General features: G+C 42.1%; 1 protein-coding gene across 3 annotated transcripts in view; it reads left to right on the top strand.

Annotated features, from left to right (window-relative positions):
- The window catches only part of MACF1 (microtubule actin crosslinking factor 1), a 317,520-nt gene that overhangs the window by 275,817 nt on the left and 18,329 nt on the right, over positions 1-23,374 (top strand). For all 3 annotated transcript variants that reach the window (XM_039244487.1, XM_039244489.1, XM_039244488.1), the window contains 25 exons: positions 846-1,064; positions 2,032-2,235; positions 2,982-2,990; positions 3,951-4,182; positions 4,793-5,019; positions 6,431-6,553; positions 6,644-6,745; positions 7,367-7,468; positions 7,561-7,734; positions 7,825-7,980; positions 8,125-8,322; positions 8,935-9,063; positions 9,752-9,925; positions 12,816-12,971; positions 13,076-13,282; positions 13,416-13,535; positions 14,175-14,344; positions 15,413-15,572; positions 16,376-16,570; positions 16,918-17,046; positions 18,146-18,289; positions 18,761-18,949; positions 19,643-19,763; positions 20,481-20,644; positions 22,043-22,205. In XM_039244487.1, coding sequence (XP_039100418.1) covers positions 846-1,064; positions 2,032-2,235; positions 2,982-2,990; positions 3,951-4,182; positions 4,793-5,019; positions 6,431-6,553; positions 6,644-6,745; positions 7,367-7,468; positions 7,561-7,734; positions 7,825-7,980; positions 8,125-8,322; positions 8,935-9,063; positions 9,752-9,925; positions 12,816-12,971; positions 13,076-13,282; positions 13,416-13,535; positions 14,175-14,344; positions 15,413-15,572; positions 16,376-16,570; positions 16,918-17,046; positions 18,146-18,289; positions 18,761-18,949; positions 19,643-19,763; positions 20,481-20,644; positions 22,043-22,205 — 3,967 coding nt within the window. The remainder of the gene's footprint in view (positions 1-845; positions 1,065-2,031; positions 2,236-2,981; positions 2,991-3,950; positions 4,183-4,792; positions 5,020-6,430; positions 6,554-6,643; positions 6,746-7,366; positions 7,469-7,560; positions 7,735-7,824; positions 7,981-8,124; positions 8,323-8,934; positions 9,064-9,751; positions 9,926-12,815; positions 12,972-13,075; positions 13,283-13,415; positions 13,536-14,174; positions 14,345-15,412; positions 15,573-16,375; positions 16,571-16,917; positions 17,047-18,145; positions 18,290-18,760; positions 18,950-19,642; positions 19,764-20,480; positions 20,645-22,042; positions 22,206-23,374) is intronic.

Below are 23,374 nucleotides of genomic sequence, written 5' to 3'. Positions count from 1 at the left end.
TCTTGTCTTAATGGTGGTGAATCAGTACAATTGTGAAATGACAGGGAAGTTTCTTCCCCCTCTGTTATTGATAATAGTGTTAAAGTACAATTTTGATGTTCTGGGGGGTGCACAAATGTCAAAACAGTCCTACCATATGATGTGAAATATATTGCAGGTCCATTTTCTTTATAACAGAGGAATTGCTATTTATCTTCAGTCCAGAAGGATCTTTGAGTTGTCTCTCTAAATATCTATGATAGATTTTTCAGACCCATATGCAGATATTCTTTCTTCAGGCCCTTCTAAATGACCATAACCAATTTCTAAAAGGATTGGCCAAGAGAGTTGTAGACCAGTTTTGCTTGTTGGTGTAAAAGTTATGGTTAACCACTGTTGCCTCAGAAATGTTTGTAAATCGAACTGCTCACTTTAAATGTATGAAGCCTAAATGTCTGGTTTGTGGAGACATTTTTATCAGGAAAAAAGACAAGTGCAAAAAGGGCAAAGGGTCCATTACAGCCCCTGAAATGTTCTGTCTTAAACCGACCTGCTGTAATACTGCTGTGTCTGAAGTTGTATGTCATCTCTAAGAGGTTAATGCTGTGTTGTGCTTGCTCTGTTTGACTGTCTTTGAAACTACTTTCATGTGTTAAAAAGTCTAGAAACAATACATATATGATTGGAAAAAATAGAAAATTCAGATAAGTATAAAGAAAATTAAGTCAGTGTTAATTTTGCTCAATTAATCCATTTCTGTACATAAAACTAAAGAAGTTCTTTAGTTTTTCATGGATATATACCTACATTTTTCCTTAAAAGAAGGGTTTGTAATAGTAATAAATTTTATACTTTGTTGTTCATAGGAAAAGACAGAGTCTCTAATACAGCAATATGAAGCCATTAGTCTGCTCAATTCAGAGCGTTACACCCGCCTAGAACGGGCACAGGTCTTGGTGAACCAGTTTTGGGAAACTTACGAGGAGCTCAGCCCCTGGATTGAGGAGACCCGGGCACTGATAGCACAGTTACCTCCTCCGGCCATTGATCATGAGCAGCTCAGGCAGCAGCAAGAGGAAATGAGGGTAAGGAGCATGCCAGGTTTTATGTAATCGTAGAACTGAAAATTGGCTCCACGCTTTATTTTAAAACAACATATTTATTCATGCCTACCAAGTGGAAGTTCTATGTTATGAAGTTAAGTCTTAATCAGTTAGAATTTTTGTGCACACACTAAAAATACATACAACAGAATTATTTCCGTTGTCTTTAATATGAATCTGTTAAAAAGAGCGTGGAGATGTCAGAAACCTAGGTACTGCAGAAGTAAAGAACTAAGTAAACATCAAGGGAATTTTAAGTCTTTCCAGCTATGGTGGGGTGTTGTGAGACTTGGAGTATGGTTGGGTGGCTTTATCCATTTGGGTAAGCCCTACCTGGAATGAAACAATATCAGAAAGCATTGGCTGCATATAGTTTAGGGAAAAGGGAAATTTGTAGGCACTCTAATAATGCTGTTACCATTAAAGATAGTTTTTAATGTCTCTTTTATTTGTGGTTAATGGCTTGTGCTTATTCTTTTCTCTGTATTCCTATACATGGCTGGATATAAACTGGAAGGAGCCAGCATTACGTCAAGGAGTGGTTGGATTACTAGAAATGTTGCTATTTGTGCTTTGTCCTGCTTAATGTGTCTCAGTTTGGGGAGAGGGACAGATATTTAACCATGCAAATTAAAATAGAGTGCATGGAAGTATTTATAGGTACAGACAAGGGGGATTAAACTTGTATCAGCAGGGAGCAGGAGGGGGAGTGAGAGAGGATGTGTTTTGGAAAGGCTTCCCGGTGATGGCACATCTGAACTGGCTTTTGAAAATTAAGAGAAATAGAACGTAAGACTTGGTTTTTTTTCTTCTCCATAAATGGTGAGATGCTGGGACTTGCTGGTTTTCAACAATTCAGTTTGTTCCTCTCAAAGTTGATACAAGCTCTGTTCAAAGTATGTAAGCAAAAAAACTGGTATAAAAATGCTCATTTTATTTTTTTACATAGCAACTCAGGGAATCCATTGCTGAACACAAACCCCATATTGATAAGCTGCTAAAGATAGGCCCACAACTAAAGGAGTTAAACCCTGAGGAGGGAGAAATGGTGGAGGAAAAGTACCAGAAAGCAGAAAATCTGTATGCCCAAATAAAAGAGGAGGTGCGCCAGCGGGCACTGGCTCTGGACGAGGCTGTTTCCCAGTCGGCTCAGGTATGTGTGTGTCTTAAAGTCATGTTCCCTTCAACTACCCTTTAGTCTAAGCATGAGATCTCTGTATCAGGTGTGCCTCTGTGGTCTGGAATGTCTAAACCAACATGCAGATGATACATCATCAGTAGACCAGGAACCTGTGCCTGTTACTTTCATTCCAAGGAACATTGGTATACCAACACTATGGCTGGTTGCGGGGAGGCGGGGAGTGTCTCTTCTTGGCTGGTATATATTATCTGATGACAGTTTCCTTGAAAACTTTCTACTGTGATGAGTCTAGCAGGGATGATTTTGGATAAATTCATCTTGAAGCAACAAATGTGTCAAGAAAAGGGAGATTCCTTTTGGGCCTGTTACTTTCAAAATTTAGAAGACAACACATTAGTTTTCTTAGTCTAGAGGCTACCAGCTAGCTCCTGGTGCAGAGAAAGATGCTTGGGTAGGGAGAAGTAAGAGCCAGACAGAAACATAAACCACCAGCAGTGGAGTTTAAAGCATGTAACTACATACTTTTCAACTAATATATTGCTGTTAGTGGTATTTTTGTCATGTCTGGGTATTTTATTCCTATGTTTAGTCTCAATATTCTTGGTTAATATTTGTACTTACTCAAGTTTTTCCCCCCACCTTCCGTCCCATCTCTCACTCACATTGTGGAATGTGTTACTTTGTGTTGTTGCCGCCTGCTCCTGTCCTCCCCACGTCGTCACATTTCATTGTTGTGTTGACCGCGCCCACCATTACAGATTGCAGAGGTAAGGTACCCGCCCCTACTGGGATTAGGGGGTTCTTACGAAGCTGAGAACTGAGAAGATTTACCTATAAGGAAATCTCCCTTAACTGTAGTGGAAGAGGTTTTATTAGTGTGGTTTATTATGCTGGTCTCACTTGGGTCAAGACCTAGAAGTGAGGGAGCAGTGGGGAGTGATTTTGTCGAGGAAATCCCACTGTGTCTTCCCTGTAAGACACTTACAGTTGATAAGCCTCATTCCAATGAATCCAGAATTGGTTTTAGAGAACTTCTTAAGGGGGCAAGCTTACCTGCATTGCACCCTTTTCCCCTTCTCTGCTTCAGATTGTAAATGAAAATTTTATAATTACTGTCCTGTTATTCAGTATACAGTACCTAGAAAGCAGGAAGGTAAATTGTTCTTTCAGAATAAGGACCGATTTGCCCTTCCTTAATTACCTTTCATCATGCCAACCTTTTCCTTTCTCACTATTACCTGTGGTGGGTTATTAAATTGCATGCCAGGGTACTTTTAATCTCCAAGTCATGTGGCATATTGAGTTCCCCATCCATTTACACAGTTGGTGGAGGGCCTCTCACTTGTTGGTCTAATCTGTTGCATGCAGCTGTCATCTGAGATATTGACACACTGACTCTCACCAGTTTCATGGTCTTGTCCCTTCCTTGTCACACTAGTTGGGATTGGGGAAGTACTTTGACAGCACTAATGACTTAATTTCTGGCATATTACTTAATATCTTTTTTTGTTTTGAAAATAAACATTTACTTTCTTTTTTCATAGCACTGGTGTGCTGTGCCCAAAATAGTCTCTTAGGCAGACCCAACACTTGACAACCATCGGGCTAAACCAAATGCAAGTTACCTGAAAGAGTAGTAGCTTTATACCCCTTCATTCCCTAACATTTCCCCCAGAAGCGTGATGAAGTAGTATTGCTTGATGGCTGACGTTCCCACCTCTTTTTAGTTCCATGATAAAATCGAGCCCATGTTGGAGACTCTGGAGAATCTCTCCTCTCGTCTGCGTATGCCACCGCTGATCCCTGCAGAAGTAGACAAGATCAGAGAGTGCGTCAGTGACAACAAAAGCGCCACCATGGAGCTGGAAAAGCTTCAGCCTTCCTTTGAGGCCCTAAAGCGCCGTGGAGAAGAGCTCATCGCACGATCTCAGGGAGCCGACAAGGACCTGGCTGCAAAAGGTGCTTCATGAATCTAATTATTTTTAAAGAAAATCAGTAGAGTAAATTCTAGGCTGTAGAATTTACAGCATCCCACCAGATATACTTCATTGAATGTAAAGCCAGTCACCAAGTAATTGGAAAGTCATTTAGAATTCAGAACACATCTCCCCATTGAAACAAGATTACAATTTGTAGTTGGATTCCTAGGCCAGGAAACAGATGCTCTTTTAAGCCCTAATATGAATTGCATTGCCCATAGTAGGCAGAGTATAACTACTAACACTTTCCGTGGGAAACCGTGAGTTTGACACAGAACACTGGAAACAGACTTCTCATCTCAGCTCCTTTATAAGTTAGCTCTTTTGCATTTGAGCAGTACCTTTATATTAGGTGATAACTCATTTCCACACTCCCTCTGTGATCTCTTTATGTGGGAGACCAGCATACGTGGAAAATACCGATGTTGAAATAATAAAATGAAGGTAGAGAACTATCCTTCAGTAATAAATTTGTAGAGCTTTTTAAAGGGTAATTTCAGGGGAAAATGTGAGAACTAGGTGAAATTTCTGATGAAGCAGATTCGAGTACTCAGAGAAGCCCAGTTCATATCTGTTCTTTGTTCCCTCAGAAATCCAGGACAAATTGGATCAGATGGTATTCTTCTGGGAGGACATCAAAGCTCGAGCTGAAGAACGAGAAATTAAGTTCCTTGATGTCCTTGAACTAGCAGAGAAGTTCTGGTATGACATGGCGGCCCTCCTGACCACTATCAGAGACACCCAGGACATCGTCCATGACTTGGAAAGCCCAGGCATTGACCCATCTATAATCAAACAGCAGGTTGAAGCTGCTGAGGTAAGACAGAAACAAAACCTTGTCTTTTATGTTTTTGTTCTCTAGAAAATCACTTTATCCAACTACATTGTATTAACTGCTTACCCAGGCCGACTTCCTTAAGAGGTGGTTGTTGTCTGTTTAATAGTACTTTTTTCCACTTGAAAAGAATATGTCCTTATAGTAGAGAATTCTTTTATATATATATATATATATATATTTATATAAATACTTATATAAATATAAGTTTTGCCACTTGGATATTCTCTTACAACCTCTGTGATTATGATATAGGCTAGTTCCATCACTCAAAAGTAATCCTTTTGTCAATTTTAAGCTTAATTCAAATTAGTAGAATGTACTTTCTGATTTTAGTCCTCTCTGTAGTGTATGTTATTTCTCAGGTAAATTTCTTTTTTCAAGTAAATTTCTTTAATGTAGAAAAATAGCAGATAGAAAATCGAAAATAAATTCTGGATTCATCATCCAGAGATAACAATTGTTACTTTGACCTACCTTTTTTTAGTTTTTTGGAGTGCCTAGTTTTTACACAGTGCATTTTTCATCTCATTTTGTCTCGTTAAAGTAAGTCCTGCCTGTCTTGATATTTTGTCTTGCTTTTATTTCTGCCATTCTCCCCCTTCCTTGCCACTCTCATTGCCAGTGCATGAACCAGTGTTTAGGATCTGGCACAGAACTGACTTTCTCCAAGATTATACCGCCTAGCATTTCTATTTTGTTAGTCCCTCAGCTCTAAAGTTGGTGACTTGTACCATATTATTTTAGCTTTGTTGATATACTTCCCCATGAGAGACTTCAGGCTGTAGATTATAATCTCCTTGGTGGGGGCGCCTGGATGGGTCAGTCAGTTGAGCATCTGACTTCAGCTCATGTCATGATCATCCGACTTCAGCTCATGTCATGATCTCAAGGTTTGTGAGTTCAGGCCCCATGTCGGATGAGCTCAAGCCCCTCTCCAGGCTCGGTAGTCTCTTTCCCTCTCTCTGAACCTCATGGGATTTTCTCTCGCCCTCTCCTCCCTTCACTCAAGCACATTCTCTCTCAAAAACAAACAAACAAACAAACAAACTCTCTGGCAGCTCGAAGAATAAGCCTTTGGTAAATTACCAAAGCTCTTTAAAAAGTAATTTAAAAAATAAAGCTCATTAGACCTTTCCCAGACTATTTTTTATATATTGTTATACATAAATATATTTCATAAATATATACTGTGTGAAGGAGAAAAAGAGAAACTGAGTCTGAAGTTTCACTGTTTATATAAGTGGCATATTAAGGACATTGAAAGGCTTCTGTGAAATTGACAGTTCTGCTCAACATCTGCTGTTGATGGGAGTATAAATTACATTTGCAAAGTTTGGGAAGTTCTGTTCTGCTTTCTGTTTTGGCTTATGTTCTGTTCATTTACATGTAGACTATTAAGGAAGAGACAGATGGTCTGCATGAGGAATTGGAGTTTATTCGAATCCTTGGAGCAGATTTAATTTTTGCCTGTGGAGAAACCGAGAAGCCGGAAGTGAAGAAGAGCATTGATGAGGTATGGAAAAGTGGATAAGGAATTCAGGTGAAACATTAGTGGACTCACATGGAAGAGTGATCTTAATTACAGAGTCTCCTTTTCCCCCAGCTGAATAACGCATGGGAGAACTTAAACAAAACCTGGAAAGAGAGACTAGAAAAGCTCGAGGACGCCATGCAAGCTGCCGTGCAGTACCAGGACGCTCTGCAGGTGAGAGGCCGCCCGGTGGCCACCACAGAAGTAAGACCCATGGTCTTTGTCATAGTTCGGATCTGGCATCTGAGGGGATCACCTTTATAGGACTGGAGCATTCTGAAAACTAAGACAGTACTGCTTTGGTATTTCCAGCCGAAGTTTTCCACTCTTAGTGAAAAAAGTACTGACCTCCAGATTTCTACTCTTCTTGCCGTGTTCTTCATCACCATATTAGTCCTCAGGGTGGCTATACAGTGAAGCAGGCCTTACTGTTTAAGTCATTGCTTGCCAGAAGGTTCCAGAACCAAGTTACCTTGAAGCATGGCTTGGCATCATAGGTTCACCACATCCTGAACTTGCTAGGTGGCCGTGACAAATACTAACTGCCATTCATGTTTAGTTTTTCCAGAGTGTAGTTTATTTTGGACGTTATCCTAATAATACTGGCTCTGTTCTTAAATCCTCATATTGCTGGAATAAAGATCATTATCCCATACCTTTGCGCCCCCCCACCTGCAAACACAGACAGCACAAGGTACTTCAATTTTTGTCTGCTTATGTCAGCAGCAATAATGCTAATTCTCTCCCAACTCCTTGTGTTCTTTTGTTTTTTTACTGTTTGTGTTTCTATTTTAGGCCATGTTTGACTGGCTAGATAACACTGTGATTAAGCTCTGCACCATGCCCCCTGTCGGCACTGACCTCAACACTGTTAAAGATCAGTTAAATGAAATGAAGGTTTGTAAATGGAATGGCTTTTGAAGAAGAGTTGCTTCCTTTTTGTTTTTAAAGGCTTGGTTTGATACTAACATTAAGTATGTCTTTGGTAGGAGTTCAAAGTGGAAGTTTACCAACAGCAAATTGAGATGGAGAAGCTCAATCACCAGGGTGAGCTGATGTTAAAGAAAGCTACTGATGAGACGGACAGAGACATTATCCGAGAACCGTTGACAGAACTCAAACACCTCTGGGAGAACCTGGGTGAAAAAATTGCCCACAGACAGGTGAGGCAGATGGCAGAACGCATCAGTGGACAACTAGTTCCTTTGTTCTAATATCCGGACAAACGTTCCCCTTATGTCTTTTTCTGATAGCATAAACTAGAAGGTGCTCTCCTGGCCCTTGGCCAGTTCCAGCATGCCTTAGAGGAACTGATGAGTTGGCTGACTCACACAGAGGAGTTGTTGGATGCTCAGAGACCAGTAAGCGGAGACCCAAAAGTCATTGAAGTTGAGCTCGCAAAGCACCATGTAAGCGCCCTCAGTTTTTGTCTATAAGCCTGTTGCCTTGAGACCTATATTGTCACCAGAAGCCTCTGGATCTTGTGGTGTACCATTGGGAACCAGGCCTGATGATATCTGTGGAGCTAAGTTATGTTGTTCAACATCTTTTAGGTTCTAAAAAATGATGTTTTGGCCCATCAAGCCACAGTGGAAACAGTCAACAAAGCTGGCAATGAGCTTCTTGAATCTAGTGCTGGAGATGATGCTAGCAGCCTAAGGAGCCGTTTGGAAACTATGAACCAGTGCTGGGAGTCAGTGTTACAGAAAACAGAGGAGAGAGAGCAGCAGCTTCAGTTGACATTGCAACAGGTACACGTGTTGTCCAGGTTAGGGAGGTGGAGCTGTGCACATAACGTTCGGAAGAAAGCCTATGTGAGTCAGCAAAAGGAAAACAATCTGGAAAACGTCCCACCACCCCCCTTCCCTTCACCCCAGCCCCCGTTCTGTGTCTTAAGAGGAAGGTTAATTCTGTGCTGGAACTTGCCTGTAAAGAATAGCTTTTGATTGAGTGATTTTTTTTTTTTTTTTCAGATTTGTTTGTAGCCTAGCCTCTATATACTATTCAAAGTTAGTAGATCTTTGCCATAACAAACCTTGCTCACAGATTCAGTTATGTCTTAGATCAAGTGAGGATCACCCCTTGTCCATGTTCAGTATAGTACCTCAGTCTGTTAATTGATTTATTAGGTTATATCAAACATCTATCATATATTACAGTGAAGTCCAAAGGATTCTGCTAGATTGTAAAAATAAATAACTATATTGGCCCCGGGCTAACCTAGCAACAGACCAACCCTGTGAGCAGTCCAGAATTTCCCTCTCAGGATAGGTTCCTATCCTTCCTGGGATAGACTTTTATGAAGTCTTACTTTTGAAGCTGAGAATTGATCGCTGACCTTACTGATGTGTCTTTTCTCAAAGGCCCAGGGTTTCCACAGTGAAATTGAAGATTTCCTCTTGGAACTGACTAGAATGGAGACCCAACTCTCCGCATCTAAGCCCACAGGAGGACTTCCTGAAACTGCAAGGGAACAGCTTGATACACATATGGTAATGGAGGCTTCTTGAAGTTGAGCATGATCCCCTACTCAGCAGCTCCTTTCTGAATTCACAGACCTGTATGTATCTGGGTGTCCACAAAGCAGCGCATTTTTACCAACAATATGGTATGACCTTAAGGATTGCTTCTTTTTACGTGGGCTTTTAAGAGGCCCTGCTATAGGCAGCAGTGGTGACAGGGAAGTTTGCCTGGAAATACATTGGTGAGCTGGTAAATTTTGAGTTGGTCACTCGGTTGGCATAAGACAATTGACTTGAAGGTGAGAGCATCAAGAAGACAAATACGTTAACACTGATGTGTCTAAGAAAAAAGTGTTTGGAGGGACTTCAAGAAATCAGTTGATACTGTGACAGTATTTTAAGAAAGGGGCTGAGAAAAAAAGGCAACATAATTTCTAGGCAAATGTTTCAGGTAAAGGAGAAATAAATTATTGGGGTCTTTTTTTGTGATCTCTGGTCCTTAAAGAAATCCTCTTGATAACAAAATTATTTTAATTTTAACAAAGAATGGTAGGATTCATTGCTCAAGAGTTGAACTGAATCCAAAAGAAAGGGTTTTAATCAAGGTGAGACCTTCCTGGACTTTTCCAACTGTGCTTATGAATCTGTGTGTGGGTGGCTTTCAGGGAATTGGCTTTACAAATCCCTTTCTTGACTTTTTTTTTTTTTTTTTTTGTAGGAACTCTATTCCCAGCTCAAAGCCAAGGAAGAGACTTATAATCAACTGCTTGACAAGGGCAGGCTCATGCTTCTAAGCCGCGATGATTCTGGGTCTGGCTCAAAGACAGAACAGAGTGTAGCTCTCTTGGAACAGAAGTGGCATGTAGTCAGCAGTAAGATGGAAGAAAGAAAGGTATCACCACAAAATACAAGTGTGTGATTATTGGGCTTGAGTGGTTTGCTTAGCAGTTGTGTATAAATACCATCTAGTTTCTGTGAAGGTTTTTCGGAGACCATTGAATAGTACCAGAAGTCGCAGAACTGGTTATCGTTTTTGATCTAATCATTTTGTGCTAATCAAGCTGTCTTTTCTGATGTTAAATTTCTGTTCTGCATCCATGTCAAGTTGCACTGATGGTACTAGTTTCTGCCAATATTTGCTTTTATCATTCATTCCTTTTTTTGCCTTTACCATTTAAGACATTAGTAGCTGTTATTGCTGAGTGATGGACTTATAACTCAGAGTAATCCCTGATCTGTGTTTCTACTGAAAAACAAGGTCATGTTGGAGTCGCTGGCTCAGGATTGGGAGGAGGGGAACAGAACATGCAGGGAGTTGGGCTAATCTCAGAAATTTGGACTCTAGTATAAATGCAGTGTGCAAAGAGTTTTACTAAAAAAATCAGGAGAGGAATAAATTATGTGACCTCTTCTCACTCTTCCTCAGAAATCAAATTCTTTTCAAAAGAACAGTGATCAGGGATCAAGGCTTCACAACATCATTTTTTATACGTACCAAATTTCAGAGTATTACTCAGCATAGAGTTTCTGTACTGGGCAGATTTAATGTAAAATATGTGTTCAAATCTGTTGGCCACATCCATTCAACAGTTATTAAGCATGGATATACCAGGCACTGTGTTAGCTATATAGTACAAGCAAAGGCATGAACCCTATCATTGTGAAATTTAGTGGGCAGAAATAAAAGAACTATTCGCACCTATAAATAGATATTTTGAGAGTACCACTAATTTTGTAGAAATCTTTTAGTGTGGGGTCTGATAGGAAGCATGACCAGAGTAGCTGAGTGTGGGGCCATGTTCTAATTCTTGGACAGATTTTCATCTATAATTCCTGCAGAATACAGAACTAAGACTAGTTAAAGAAACCGAGGCAGATTCTGGCTCATAATCAAGAAATTTCTAGGTTTTCCCATCAGTGGAGCACATTGCCTTAAGAAATAACTTACCCACCATTGGTGGAACTGGTCAAACAAGGGCTTGGTGTCAGGGATGGCTAGTTCTGATTTTGCAAGAACTTTACGTTCCACTATCACTAAGATCCTTTATTAAATGTGTATGGTGCTATATTAAGGAACATATAGATAAAATGATGTAGAAAGATTTCCTATTATTTAGGAATGTGCAATATATTAATTTCTAAGCATTTCTATAGTAAATTTAAGGTAGATTTTATTTTTTCTCTTGATTTGTTTGGATTGGGTCTGTATGTTGTTGTAACATTGATTATAGTGTTTTTCTGTGTTACAAAAGTAGCTTGAAAATACAGAGAAAAATAAAAACCTACACAGTAGAACTCAGTTAACAATAACATTTATAGTGTACATCTTGGGTTTCTTTCTATGACTGTCTTAGATATACTCATTTTTAACAACCTGTCATCATTCTATGCCTGCCTGCTAGATGGACCAGAGGCGGAGGCCATCACCTAAGTGTTGTGGGTAGAGCTTCTCCGAGGCTAGAGCTCATAGACTCTGGAATTGGGGTGCATTCTTGGGCAGTGGACATGCCCTGAATGAGCCATTGTTTTTGCCATTCTGATTTAGAGCAAAATGTCTTAAAAATTTGTGTCAAGTGTTGTCAGATTTTTGCTTAGAATATTACGGCATTGTTTTTTCTGTTTTGTTTTTGTTTTTTACCCTTTCTACTTGTAGCTTATAAATGAGCTTCAGGGGCACCTGGCTGGCTCAGTTGATAGAACACTTGATCTCAGGGTCATGAGTTCAAAGCCCCATGTTGGGCCTAGAGCTTACTTAAAAAATAAAAATAAAAAATGATCTTCAGCCTCACATTTTCAGGTGCCATATTTTCTGAAAATGTATTTAAGCAGAGCACTGCAGCGAGCATCACCTTTACAGTAAAATGCTTTTTATTCAGTTGTTTTTACACCACAAAAAGTACATTAAGGGGAAGTGAGGCTTTGCCCAGAGCAAGTTACAGACCCTGAAGCTGTCACCACTGAAGGATCTGTTCCCTTACTTCCTGAATAGCCCTATCCCTGTTGTTTAATGTCCCAGGAAGTGGGGAATGGCAGAGAAGGCAACTTTGCTGCAAATTGTGCTATTTCTTTTTTTTTTTTTAATTTTTTTAATGTTTTTATTTATTTTTAGAAGAGAGAGAGACAGCGTGAGCAGGGGAGGGTCAGAGAGAGAGGGAGTCACAGACTGAAACAGGCTCCAGGCTCTGAGCTGGCAGTCAGCACAGGGCCCGACGCGGGGCTCGAACCCACGAACCGTGAGATCATGACCTAAGCGAAAGTCGGACGCTTAACTGACTAAGCCACCCAGGCGCCCCTAGGGGGAAAAAAGTTTTAATGAGAGTCTGGGTAATTGTGGACAGGATCCTTATATATACCTGGATTTTAAAATCTGCTGATGGAAGTGTAAATTGGTACAGCGACTTTGGAAAACTTGGCAAGATGCAAGATCTCCTTAAGTTGAGCACACTTTCTATGANGCTCCAGGCTCTGAGCTGGCAGTCAGCACAGGGCCCGACGCGGGGCTCGAACCCACGAACCGTGAGATCATGACCTAAGCGAAAGTCGGACGCTTAACCGACTAAGCCACCCAGGCGCCCCATGTGCTATTTCCTTTTTATACAAGGTTGTTTTGGTTTCAGACACTAACATTAAATTGCCCCCTTCTTTGCAAACAAGGCATGTTTGGAGGTTAAGTGAGGCTTCCTTTTTAGAGGTCATTTCACTTGGTGTACAATTCATGCCTTTGTCCTGGAAGCTACAATTCCTGAATTTGGCACTTTTTGTGTGTTTTAATTAAAATTCAGTCAAAGCTGGAAGAGGCCCTCAACCTGGCAACAGAATTCCAGAATTCCCTGCAAGAGTTCATCAACTGGCTCACTCTAGCGGAGCAGAATCTCAACATTGCCTCTCCTCCCAGCCTGATTCTGAACACTGTCCTCTCCCAGATAGAGGAGCACAAGGTAACTGTGAAGTTACAATGTCGCCTGCCTTTTGAGAGGACTAGCTGAAAGAGAAGCTCCTGTATCTTATCTTCAGTTTAAAAAGAGCAATATTTTCCCCTCAGGTGTTTGCTAATGAGGTCAATGCTCATCGAGACCAGATCATTGAACTGGATCAAACTGGGAATCAGTTAAAATTCCTTAGCCAAAAACAGGATGTTGTTCTGATCAAGAACTTGCTGGTCAGTGTCCAGTCTCGATGGGAGAAGGTTGTCCAGCGGTCTATTGAAAGAGGGAGATCACTGGATGATGCCAGGAAGAGGGCAAAACAAGTAAGTTAGGAAAGAAAGCTACCAATTTCCTGAACAATGTTGAGCTGCATGCATACAGCCTCTGGAATGATTTACGTGAAAGTGTAGCTTGCATATTCATTCCTGTTGTAACTTACTTTTTGTATAATTGCAGTTCCATGAAGCTTGGAAAAAACTGATTGATTGGCTAGAAGATGCAGAGAGTCACCTGGACTCAGAGCTGGAGATATCCAATGACCCGGACAAAATTAAACTCCAGCTTTCTAAGCATAAGGTAAAGCAGTTCATGGTTCTTAGGTCCTAACCTTGGTATGCACTGCTAAAATGGGAGTCAGAGCTAGTAAAAAAATCGGTAAATGTTGAAAATTCAAGATGATGAAGCCAGCTGTTTTATATCTACACAGTGTCTAACCATAAAAATCACTCATTTAAATAACCGTTCGAACAAAGCAATTGTGGGAGTACCCAGTTAAAACATCAGGCTTTTAGAAATTGTCATGCACTGCTATATGTGGTATAAACAAAAATTTATAAATTTTTCTTTTTCCTTTTTTTTTTTTTTAAAGTTTATTTTGAGAGAGAGAGTGACCAGGGTACAGGCAGAGAGCGAGGGAGATAGAATCCCAAGCAGGCTCTGTACTGTCAGCACAGAGCCCAATGTAGGGCTCCATCTCATGAATCATGCGATTACAACCTGAGCGAAAATCAAGAGTGGGATGCTTAACCAACTAGGCCACCCAGGCACCCCCAAAATTTCTAAATTTCTTGAGAATAAGCTGTTATTAGCTCAAGAAGTAGTGACATCCATACTCTTATTTCATTACCAACCTGAATACTGAAAATTTCTCTTTGTTCCAAATCAAGACGTCATATGACTCTTGGCGTGGGCTCTTTCTGTTCTCTTTGGAAACAGGAATTTCAGAAAACTCTTGGTGGCAAACAGCCTGTGTATGATACCACAATTCGAACTGGCAGAGCCCTGAAAGAAAAGACTTTGCTTCCTGATGACACTCAAAAACTTGACAATTTACTGGGAGAAGTCAGAGACAAATGGGATACTGTTTGTGGCAAGTCTGTGGAGAGGTATGAATATTCGCTTTGTGGGTCTATATATCATCCCGAAACTAACAGACTGTTACTGGATTCCATAAAATGGCAATAAAGCCAATTGTATCAGTAACGGGTTTTGTAGCATCTTGATATCTCTAGTTGATTCAGTGCAAGTTGTGACGAAAGTTGAGTAAAATGTATGATAATCTTCATTTGAAGCTTGAACCTTACTATATTGGCGAGAGGCCCATGACTTAATAGCAGAAGATTAGTAACCACACTTCTCTCTCAGCGACCAGGTTGTGACATTGACAGTTGTGTCAGTGAGTTCTCTGTCAGGCACTGAGCAAAGTCTCTGCACATAGCACCTCATGTAACCATTGTAATACCTGCCCTTGATTGGGCGGTCACTAAGGAGTGTGTGCCAAACAGGGGCTACTAATCACTTAATCCGCCTGTCAACCACTGAGGGGGACTCTTGTTAGTCCCATTTTACACATGTGGAAATGATCATAAAGAGGGTTGTTGGGTTTTTTTTTTTTTGTTTTTTTTTTTTTTAACTCCCCCAGGGTCACTCAGATACTAAGCAGAAGAGCTGGGATTTGAAGGTTTTGAGTTTGGTTCCATAAGCTGTACTCCTATCTCTCTGTGCCCACCATGCTATGCTAAGTATTAGGATATCTTTATATTACTTGTGCTTCACAATTTTTTGGATGAGGTGACTGAGGTTCAGAGAGGTAAAGAGAAAGCCCAGGGTCACAACAGCTCCTGACTCAGACCATGACTGAAACCGTTCTCCTCCAGCTGAGTGGTATAAGGTGATTAGCACAGAACTTAGGGCACTGGGGTGTATCCATGTGTATAACCGTTGGACTCTTAAGTTGCCAGACGGGCATCTGCACTGGTCTCCTGTACTACACTTAATCCATTCTAGAGAGCAGTTTGATTCAAAATGTCTAGGCATATCCCTTAGTCACTTTTTATCTGTTTCGAACCAGCCCCGCGTGGAGGGCCCTCTCCTGGTAGAGTGCAAGCAATGTTCCCTTCAGCAGTCAGAGAAAAGGGATCCCTGAAACAGTGAGGTTTGTGTGCTTTTCTCAGGCAGCACAAGTTGGAGGAGGCCCTGCTGTTTTCGGGTCAGTTCATGGACGCTCTGCAGGCCTTGGTCGACTGGCTGTACAAGGTAGAGCCGCAGCTGGCCGAGGACCAGCCGGTGCACGGGGACCTCGACCTGGTCATGAACCTCATGGATGCCCATAAGGTGAGCGGCGGGAGCTACGCTACATGGGGGCGGAGCCCTCCGGTCCTCTGCCTCAATAGGCCTCCCGCTCAGGCTTACCACCCAGGGGAGAGAGGAAGTCTGGAAGAGCCTGTGTTTCTGCTTGTCAGAGAGAGTGCTGCTCGCTCCATATGTATTGCTGGGATTCTGCATCCGTCACAAAGGATTCCCCAAAATTGCTTTGATTCAGATTTGGCAATGTGTATAATTCGTCTTGGGGTTCCCTCCCTTCCTGTTTGTACCTCTCAGTTGAGTCACACAATGAATTTAAATTCAGGAGCCTCTCAAGATACCCATTTCCACTGACTCCTGAAACAAAAATGAGTTCTTTTCTGAGCTCCTCTTGACCCTCACTACTCACTAGCTCAACACCATGCACAGCAGTATTTAGTATAACCTACACCTGTCACGTTGACCTCCACCATGTCCTCTTGTTTTAGCACAAAGCATTCACCTTTACTCAAAAGTACATCAAACTCTTATGCACATGGCAGAATGTGTTCTTACTTAACTCCCACTCTGGAAATCTTGCTGTAACATTACTCCTGTTTTATAAGTTAGGAAACTGGGACTACAGCTAAACAGCTTACCCAGAGCCACGCCACTCATCTTGAGAGCCACCTCTTCTGGTGGTTCTTTGTTACACATTGTCTGGCCTCCCTCCGCATAAAAGACACACAACTGGAACCTACCAAGGACAGCTGAACTGAATGATTCCTTTTGTCTCTGGTTTGGCTTCTTAGGGTTCAGTTCTCAGCACTAATTCTTCTGTTTTTCTTTTCTAGGTTTTCCAGAAGGAACTGGGAAAGCGAACAGGAACCGTTCAGGTACTGAAGCGGTCAGGCCGAGAGCTGATTGAGAATAGCCGCGATGACACCACGTGGGTGAAAGGGCAGCTCCAGGAACTGAGCACTCGCTGGGACACTGTGTGTAAGCTCTCCGTCTCCAAACAAACCCGACTGGAGCAGGCCTTAAAACAGGTTAGAGACTTTTTTGGGGACAACCCAAGGGGGAGCATCTGAGCAAATTCATTCTCGTTTCTTTATCAGGATCAACTCCACCCAGCCTCTGACGTAAAGCTAAACATTGATCTTTAGAATGTTCTACAAGATTTTAATGTTCACTTACGTGTACTAGAGAAAAAAAAGAATTTGGTTGGTTTTTAAAGATTTGCAAATGAAAGATGACCTTTGTGGGGCCTTGATAGGGCCATCAGTGCCTACTCACACTAAGGCGTTCAGCCCCAACCCTTTGCCTGGCATTACCCCAGTGTCTGGGACCACCTTGGCTGCATAGAGGCTCGATCTGCTGTGCTTGGTTATTTCAGGCGGAGGAGTTTCGGGACACAGTCCACATGCTGTTGGAGTGGCTTTCTGAAGCAGAGCAAACACTTCGCTTTCGGGGAGCACTTCCCGATGACACGGAGGCCCTTCAGTCTCTCATTGACACCCATAAGGTAATCCAGCCCCAAGGTTCTGTGACCCATGCCATGCACCAGGGTGAGAGGGTTGCCCACCGCTAAAGGAAAGTAGCTTTTGTTTGGGAATTTCCAAACTCATGAGCAAAGGACTGGAAACAGAATGGGCCTAGTTTATTGGTTTGGCAGCAATGAAAAGAAAAGAGCTAGTGGGGTTTTTGACTCCTTAAAGATCATTCACTTTTTTTTTTTTTTTTTTTTACAAAAATAATGTGTATTGGTTATAAACAAGTGAAAATAGCATGGTATCATATAAAGAAAAATGTACCACCCCCTGGACTCCTCACCTGCATACACCTTCATTTGTCTTTACTCACATTACCAGTGTCAGACACTGCTCTTACGAAACTCCAGAATATAATGTAATCTTGGGTGCCAGAGTCTGTCCTAATAAAGTGGGAAAGTAACTAGGAGATTTTAATCTGAGCTTTATATTTGGATTTGTATCTGTTTAATTTGGTACTCTGTTGCAGATATTTTTTAAATATTGTAGCATTTTATGGTTGTCATTTGTCTAAGACTATTTTATTTATATGCATGGAAATAAATAAAAACAGGATTTAAAAAAGAAAAAAAAAACAACTAAGAATAGGAAGAGGGTAATGCCCAGTCTGGGAAAGGAGGTACCTCTCTGGGTCCCTATACTTTATCATCTTTAGCAGAGAAAGTCGTTCTTTTTATTTATTTATTTTGAGAGAGAAAACATGCTAGCGAGCACGAGCCAGGGGGTGGCAGAGAGAGAATCCCAAGCAGGCTCCACGCTGTCAGTGCAGAGCCCCACGCAGGACTCGATCTCACAAATTGTGAGAACATGACATGAGCTGAAATCAAGAGTCAGACACTTAACCACTGAGCCACCCAGGAGCCCTGAGAAAGTCATTCTTATGTAAACCCTTCACCTTTTCATGTCTTTCAGAGCTGGAAAGAAAGTGCCAGAGACCCCCAAATGCAGGCTTGTAGAGGCCTGTGTTAACACACAGAGGAGGGGAAAATGCATTGAAATCTTTTCCCCCTCACAGTGTAAACTAACAGTGCTGCTAGAGTAGATCCTCAGGTTTTCAAATCTTTTTTGTTTAAGGAGTTCATGAAGAAAGTGGAAGAAAAGCGAGTGGATGTTAACACAGCGGTAGCAATGGGAGAAGCCATCCTGGCAGTGTGCCATCCTGATTGCATCACTACCATTAAGCACTGGATCACTATCATCCGAGCTCGCTTTGAGGAGGTGGGTTCCTGGTTGTAGAGGAAGACTGCACGTGCCAGTTAAATGGGTTTCTAGTGAGAAAATGCCACTGAGCTTTCCCCACCCACCCCCAGATAAGGAATCTTTCACCTACCATGAATATCTCGGTAAGAATTAAGTTAGCATTTTAGTCATGATAGTTTTCTTGGTAATGAGCAGCAGTCTGAGAGAATAGTGCTGGTGTAGTGATGTGTTTAGGGATGAATTCCAGTGGACATGGTTTGGTATTTTTCTCTGCTTCCCAAGAAGTCCTGCGTTTAATAGGATATACGTACTAGATTTGCTTCCGGGACTGCTGATTGCTCATTCCAGCTCTGTCACTGGAGGAAGAATGAGGCCTCTGGAGTGCTTGAGTGTTGTTTGCCCCTAAAAGTCATTGTTAGGATCAGATGGAAGACTTTGGAAGCAAAGGATGCACTTGACTGAGGTGATGGATTTTCTTTCTCTCCTCAGGTCCTGACGTGGGCTAAGCAGCACCAGCAGCGTCTTGAAACAGCCCTGTCAGAACTGGTGGCTAACGCGGAGCTCTTGGAAGAACTTCTGGCGTGGATCCAATGGGCTGAGACCACCCTCATTCAGCGGGACCAGGAGCCCATCCCTCAGAACATTGACCGAGTTAAAGCCCTCATTGCCGAGCATCAGGTATCGTCACTGTGTCGTGCAGCCATGGGCGTTTCCTGTGTTGCTCATGGAGCCTGTTTCGTTTGTCCTGTGTATTTGTTTTTAAATGGCTACTTATCATATTCACACAGATTTAACAGCTTAAAACAGCACACACTTACTATCTCACAGCTTCCGTGGGGCAGGAGTCTGGGCCTGGGTTAGCTGGGTCTCCTTACCAGGCCAAAATCAAGGTGTCAGCCCTAGTTGCAAGTTCTTACCCAGGCCAATTCAGTAGTCGGCAGAATCTGAGTCCTTGTGGTTATAGGACCATGTCTCCATGTCCTTGCTGACTGTTGGCCAAGAGTCACTGTTAGCTCCCAGAGCCTGCCCTCAGGTCTGAGCCACCTGGCATGCTCATGGCATGGCAGCCTAGATTTTCAAAGCCACCAGCAGGAGAGGCTCTCCTAGGTCTTTCTTTGGTCCTGTGTGGCATTCATTGCTCTGACTTCCCGGTTTTCCTCACTTAGCTGTGAGGTCCTGAGAATCAGAAGCTATGTCTTTTCAGGTTTCCCACAAGTGCCATGCTCAGTTGTTTCTTGAAAGGAGTGAGACAGTGTACAGAGACATCTGGTCTGTCCGTTGTGAGCTCGGGCTTAGTGAGTATAGTTGCATGACTCCGTCTTAGTCCAAGAAAACTCTTTAACTCTCTTCCCTATTGTTTGTGTCTGACAGATGTTCATGGAGGAGATGACCCGCAAACAGCCTGACGTGGACCGGGTCACCAAGACCTACAAAAGGAAGAACATAGAGCCTGCTCACACGCCTTTCACCGAGAAGTCTCGCAGTGGCAGCAGTACGTTTCTAGCCTCCTGTGTTAGGGTGTTTCCTTCCTGCTCTTCGAGGATGACCACTTTGCAAGTCCCTATCAAAACACTTCTTTTTGGGGCGCCTGGCTGGCTCAGTCAGTAAGAGCATGAGACTTGATCTCAGGGTCGTGAATTCAAGCCCCACATTGGTTGTGGAGCCTACTTTAAAAACAACAGAAAAACTTCTTTTCCATCGTTTCAAAAACTGTATTGGATTTGAACTAAAATATTTTTTTGAAACTCACTTTTTTTATACCAACACATAGTAACTATATTCCATTTTCTTGGACTGGCATAAAATTTCAAAGTGGTTAAAACACATATTTATTGCAGTGGCTTTTCCAGTGCTTTGGTCATCAGTGCTAGCTATTTACATTTGGTTTGCACTAATTTAATCAAAAGATAAATCCGCTCCTGTAGAGCCACTGCTTTTTTGGTTGAGTTGACATTTCCTCAGTTCACTAAGGACAGAATTGATTTGAAGATACGAGACAAGTACTTGTTGGTAGGGGGAAGGCAGGGGTGTAAGATCAATAGTTTTGAAATGAGCAGGCCTAATATCTGAATATTGCCCATATTTCTTTTCACATTTACTGACTGGATACCATTTTAAAATGGGTCTCCTAAATTAACACGTGTGGCACTTTCTCTTTGTGAACTGACAAAACAAGCTTTTCTAATCTCGTAGTTATTTTTCCTTTTAGGGAAGTCCTTGAGTCAGCCCGCCCCTCCTCCCATGCCAATCCTTTCACAGTCCGAAGCAAAAAACCCACGGATCAACCAGCTGTCTGCCCGCTGGCAGCAGGTGTGGCTGCTAGCACTGGAGCGGCAGCGGAAGCTGAACGATGCCTTGGATAGACTGGAGGAGGTAAGGCCCTGCCAGGCATCCTTTCCTGGAGGGAGGTGACTTCTTAACCTTCTGAGGCCCTCTTCCCATGTGTGCCTTGGGCTGCTTCTCTAGAAGGAGAGGACAGACCAGGGTGAGCCAGGACTCTGTCCTTCAGGCCCCCTAGGAGAAAAGCTCATATGTGGAGAGACCACTCACAACAGAGTAGGCCATACATAGCACCTAGTTGTGGAAAGCAAGCAAGCTAGCGACCAGCCAGTCCACAAGGGTCTGGCCTGTGACCTGACCCTCCTCAGCACCTGGCTGTGGTCAAGTTCAGGAGCATAATGTTGCAGAATTACCTCCAGGTGTGCAGCTTATCACAATAACAACCATTATTGGGCCCTTTATGTAAAGATCTAAGCTACACAATTAGGAAATAAGGGTAATTTTTACAACCTTGTTATTTCTCTGAATCTTCACTAATTATAAAAAGCAAATCTATTTTGAAGTATCGTTACCACCAACCTAAAAAGTCTGGTACTATACTTCCTAGTTACTAAAACAAACCTCTAATATCTTTTATATTTTTTTTTATTTGTGCCTGTCAAAGCAGCTATGCCCGGAAGTGAGTGTTCTGTGTTTTTTGTTATTTCTGTAGATCAGTTGAGTTTTAAGCATATTTGGTTTTTGGCTTTTTTTTTTTTTTTTTCCCTATTCCTTCCAACTTTGCAGTTTGAAAGACCAGGGGGAGAGCGGCTGTCCTGTCTCAGTCATTCTGAGTCTGTCTTGCCAACATAGTCCGAGCAGCTAAACGTCACTTTGCCCACTGCTCAGGCCTGCTGTTCTCTGCCAAAGCCATGTATTTCACGTGGAGGTCAGATGGGCAGTTTGTCCCCTCTGGCGCCATTCCAGAGAAACATGCTTGCTGCACGCACGGGTTGGATTCTTGATGCTTCCAGCCAGAACTTAAATTTTCTCATCTCAGAAAACAATGGGAAACACGAGCCTTCTAACCCCGGCCTCTGCAATCACAGTTCTTTTCAAAATCATATAAGTGAGGAGTGCTAAGGACTTCTCTTCTGGGATAGAATCCATTCCCTTACATCTGAGAAGGTGATCCTTCAAAACAGTGCAAAGGGAAAGCAAGGCTGGTTCCATCCGTTCGTGTTCCACGTGCTCCGTATTTTCCATGGTGGCCGTTCAGTTACCGTTCCTCTCACTGCTCCACTGTACCACACAGCTCATGTAAACAATCACAGCTTCAAGTGAAGGTCCCAGATGGTGCCTTCACAAAGAGGCAGCACGCAGATGTCATTGTTGATGCCCCTCCAGAAGGCCTGCATGGCTTTACTGAATGTCTGAAAAGTTTTGGTATGCTCCGGGCAGGTTTGAGGGACAAAAAAATAAGTCTTGTTGACACCTGTGATTTCTGTCTAGTTGAAGGAATTTGCCAACTTTGACTTTGATGTCTGGAGGAAAAAGTACATGCGTTGGATGAATCACAAGAAATCTCGGGTGATGGATTTCTTCCGGCGAATTGACAAGGACCAGGATGGGAAGATAACACGTCAGGAGTTTATTGATGGCATTCTAGCATCCAGTGAGTTCACTCATACTTTCAAACATGGGTCATACCTGGATTCCTTACACATGGTAGAAGCAAGCAATATTCTGGCTGAAGAGCCTTATAGAGAAGAAGTAACGTAACTGCTTATTACTAAAATCGATCTATCGTTTTCATGGAAAGAACTTCATTCTGCTGGGAATTAAAAAAAAGTCTTGTTTGACACAGTGTGGCAAGCAAAACCCGTTAGATTAAGAGCCAACTTTTGTGAATGATGAGGTTCTAAGTAAAATGTTTGAAATTCAGAATTTTGCATAATACCAGTTTCTGACATCTGTATAACAGCTTACAAAATACATGATCTCATTTATTTTCTAGCAAGAGAATTAATTGAGGCTTAATGTAGTCAAGTGACTTGCCAGGGCCACAAAGCACATCTTACAGCTGTGAGACTTTACATGGTGGCCAGGGAAGGCCTGTCTGTGAGGTGATATTTGAGGGAAGAGAGGCAAAGAGAACAGCAGGCCCCAAGCACTGAGGTGGGCATGAACTTGACACGTTCTAGGTATAGAAAGATTAACGTGGTTGGCCTGTCATGACCTAGGGGGGTGGTAAGAGATGAAGCTGGAAAGGTCCACAGCAGCCAGCTCGTGCAGGGCCTGGTAGGCCCTCGTGAAGGGAGCAGATCTCACCTCTGATCCTAGAGGCAGCGGGAGGGTGGGAGACCACCAGAGGTTTTCACCTGAGAGACCATCTGAATCACATTTTAATAAATCACCCTGGCTACTGTAAGTAGCACTTGTTTGGGAAGCAGTTTTTCAGGAGCCTAAGGCAGTTGTCTAAACATAGAAAAAAAAAACCTTCATCCTAGTCCAAATTGTCACTATTCTGAAATAGTCAAAGTATCCAACAGTAGCCGCGCAGATAAGTAAGTTCTCATGGTGGAAGATAGACCTGTGGGTAGTTGTAATATCACGTCTTTTGATATACCTGTAGTACTGCTACTTTTTTTTAATTGTGTGGGGGAGGAGGGAGTCTATAAGCAAAAACACCAAAAACTTAACAGTAAGTAGTCTCTTGGTACTATGTTTTTGGGTAATTTTTTAAAAATCTTCTTTATAACATATTTTCTAAGTGGGCATGTACCGTTTTTCAGCAAAAAAGCAAGACATAAATATTTTTTCCTTCAAGAAATATTAATATAC

The sequence above is a fragment of the Hyaena hyaena genome, unplaced genomic scaffold, assembly GCF_003009895.1.
Source record: "Hyaena hyaena isolate Hyena2069 unplaced genomic scaffold, ASM300989v1 scaffold_237, whole genome shotgun sequence".
NCBI lineage: Eukaryota > Metazoa > Chordata > Mammalia > Carnivora > Hyaenidae > Hyaena > Hyaena hyaena.
Note: the sequence above shows the minus strand (reverse complement) of the source record. Positions and strands in the feature narration are given on the sequence as shown.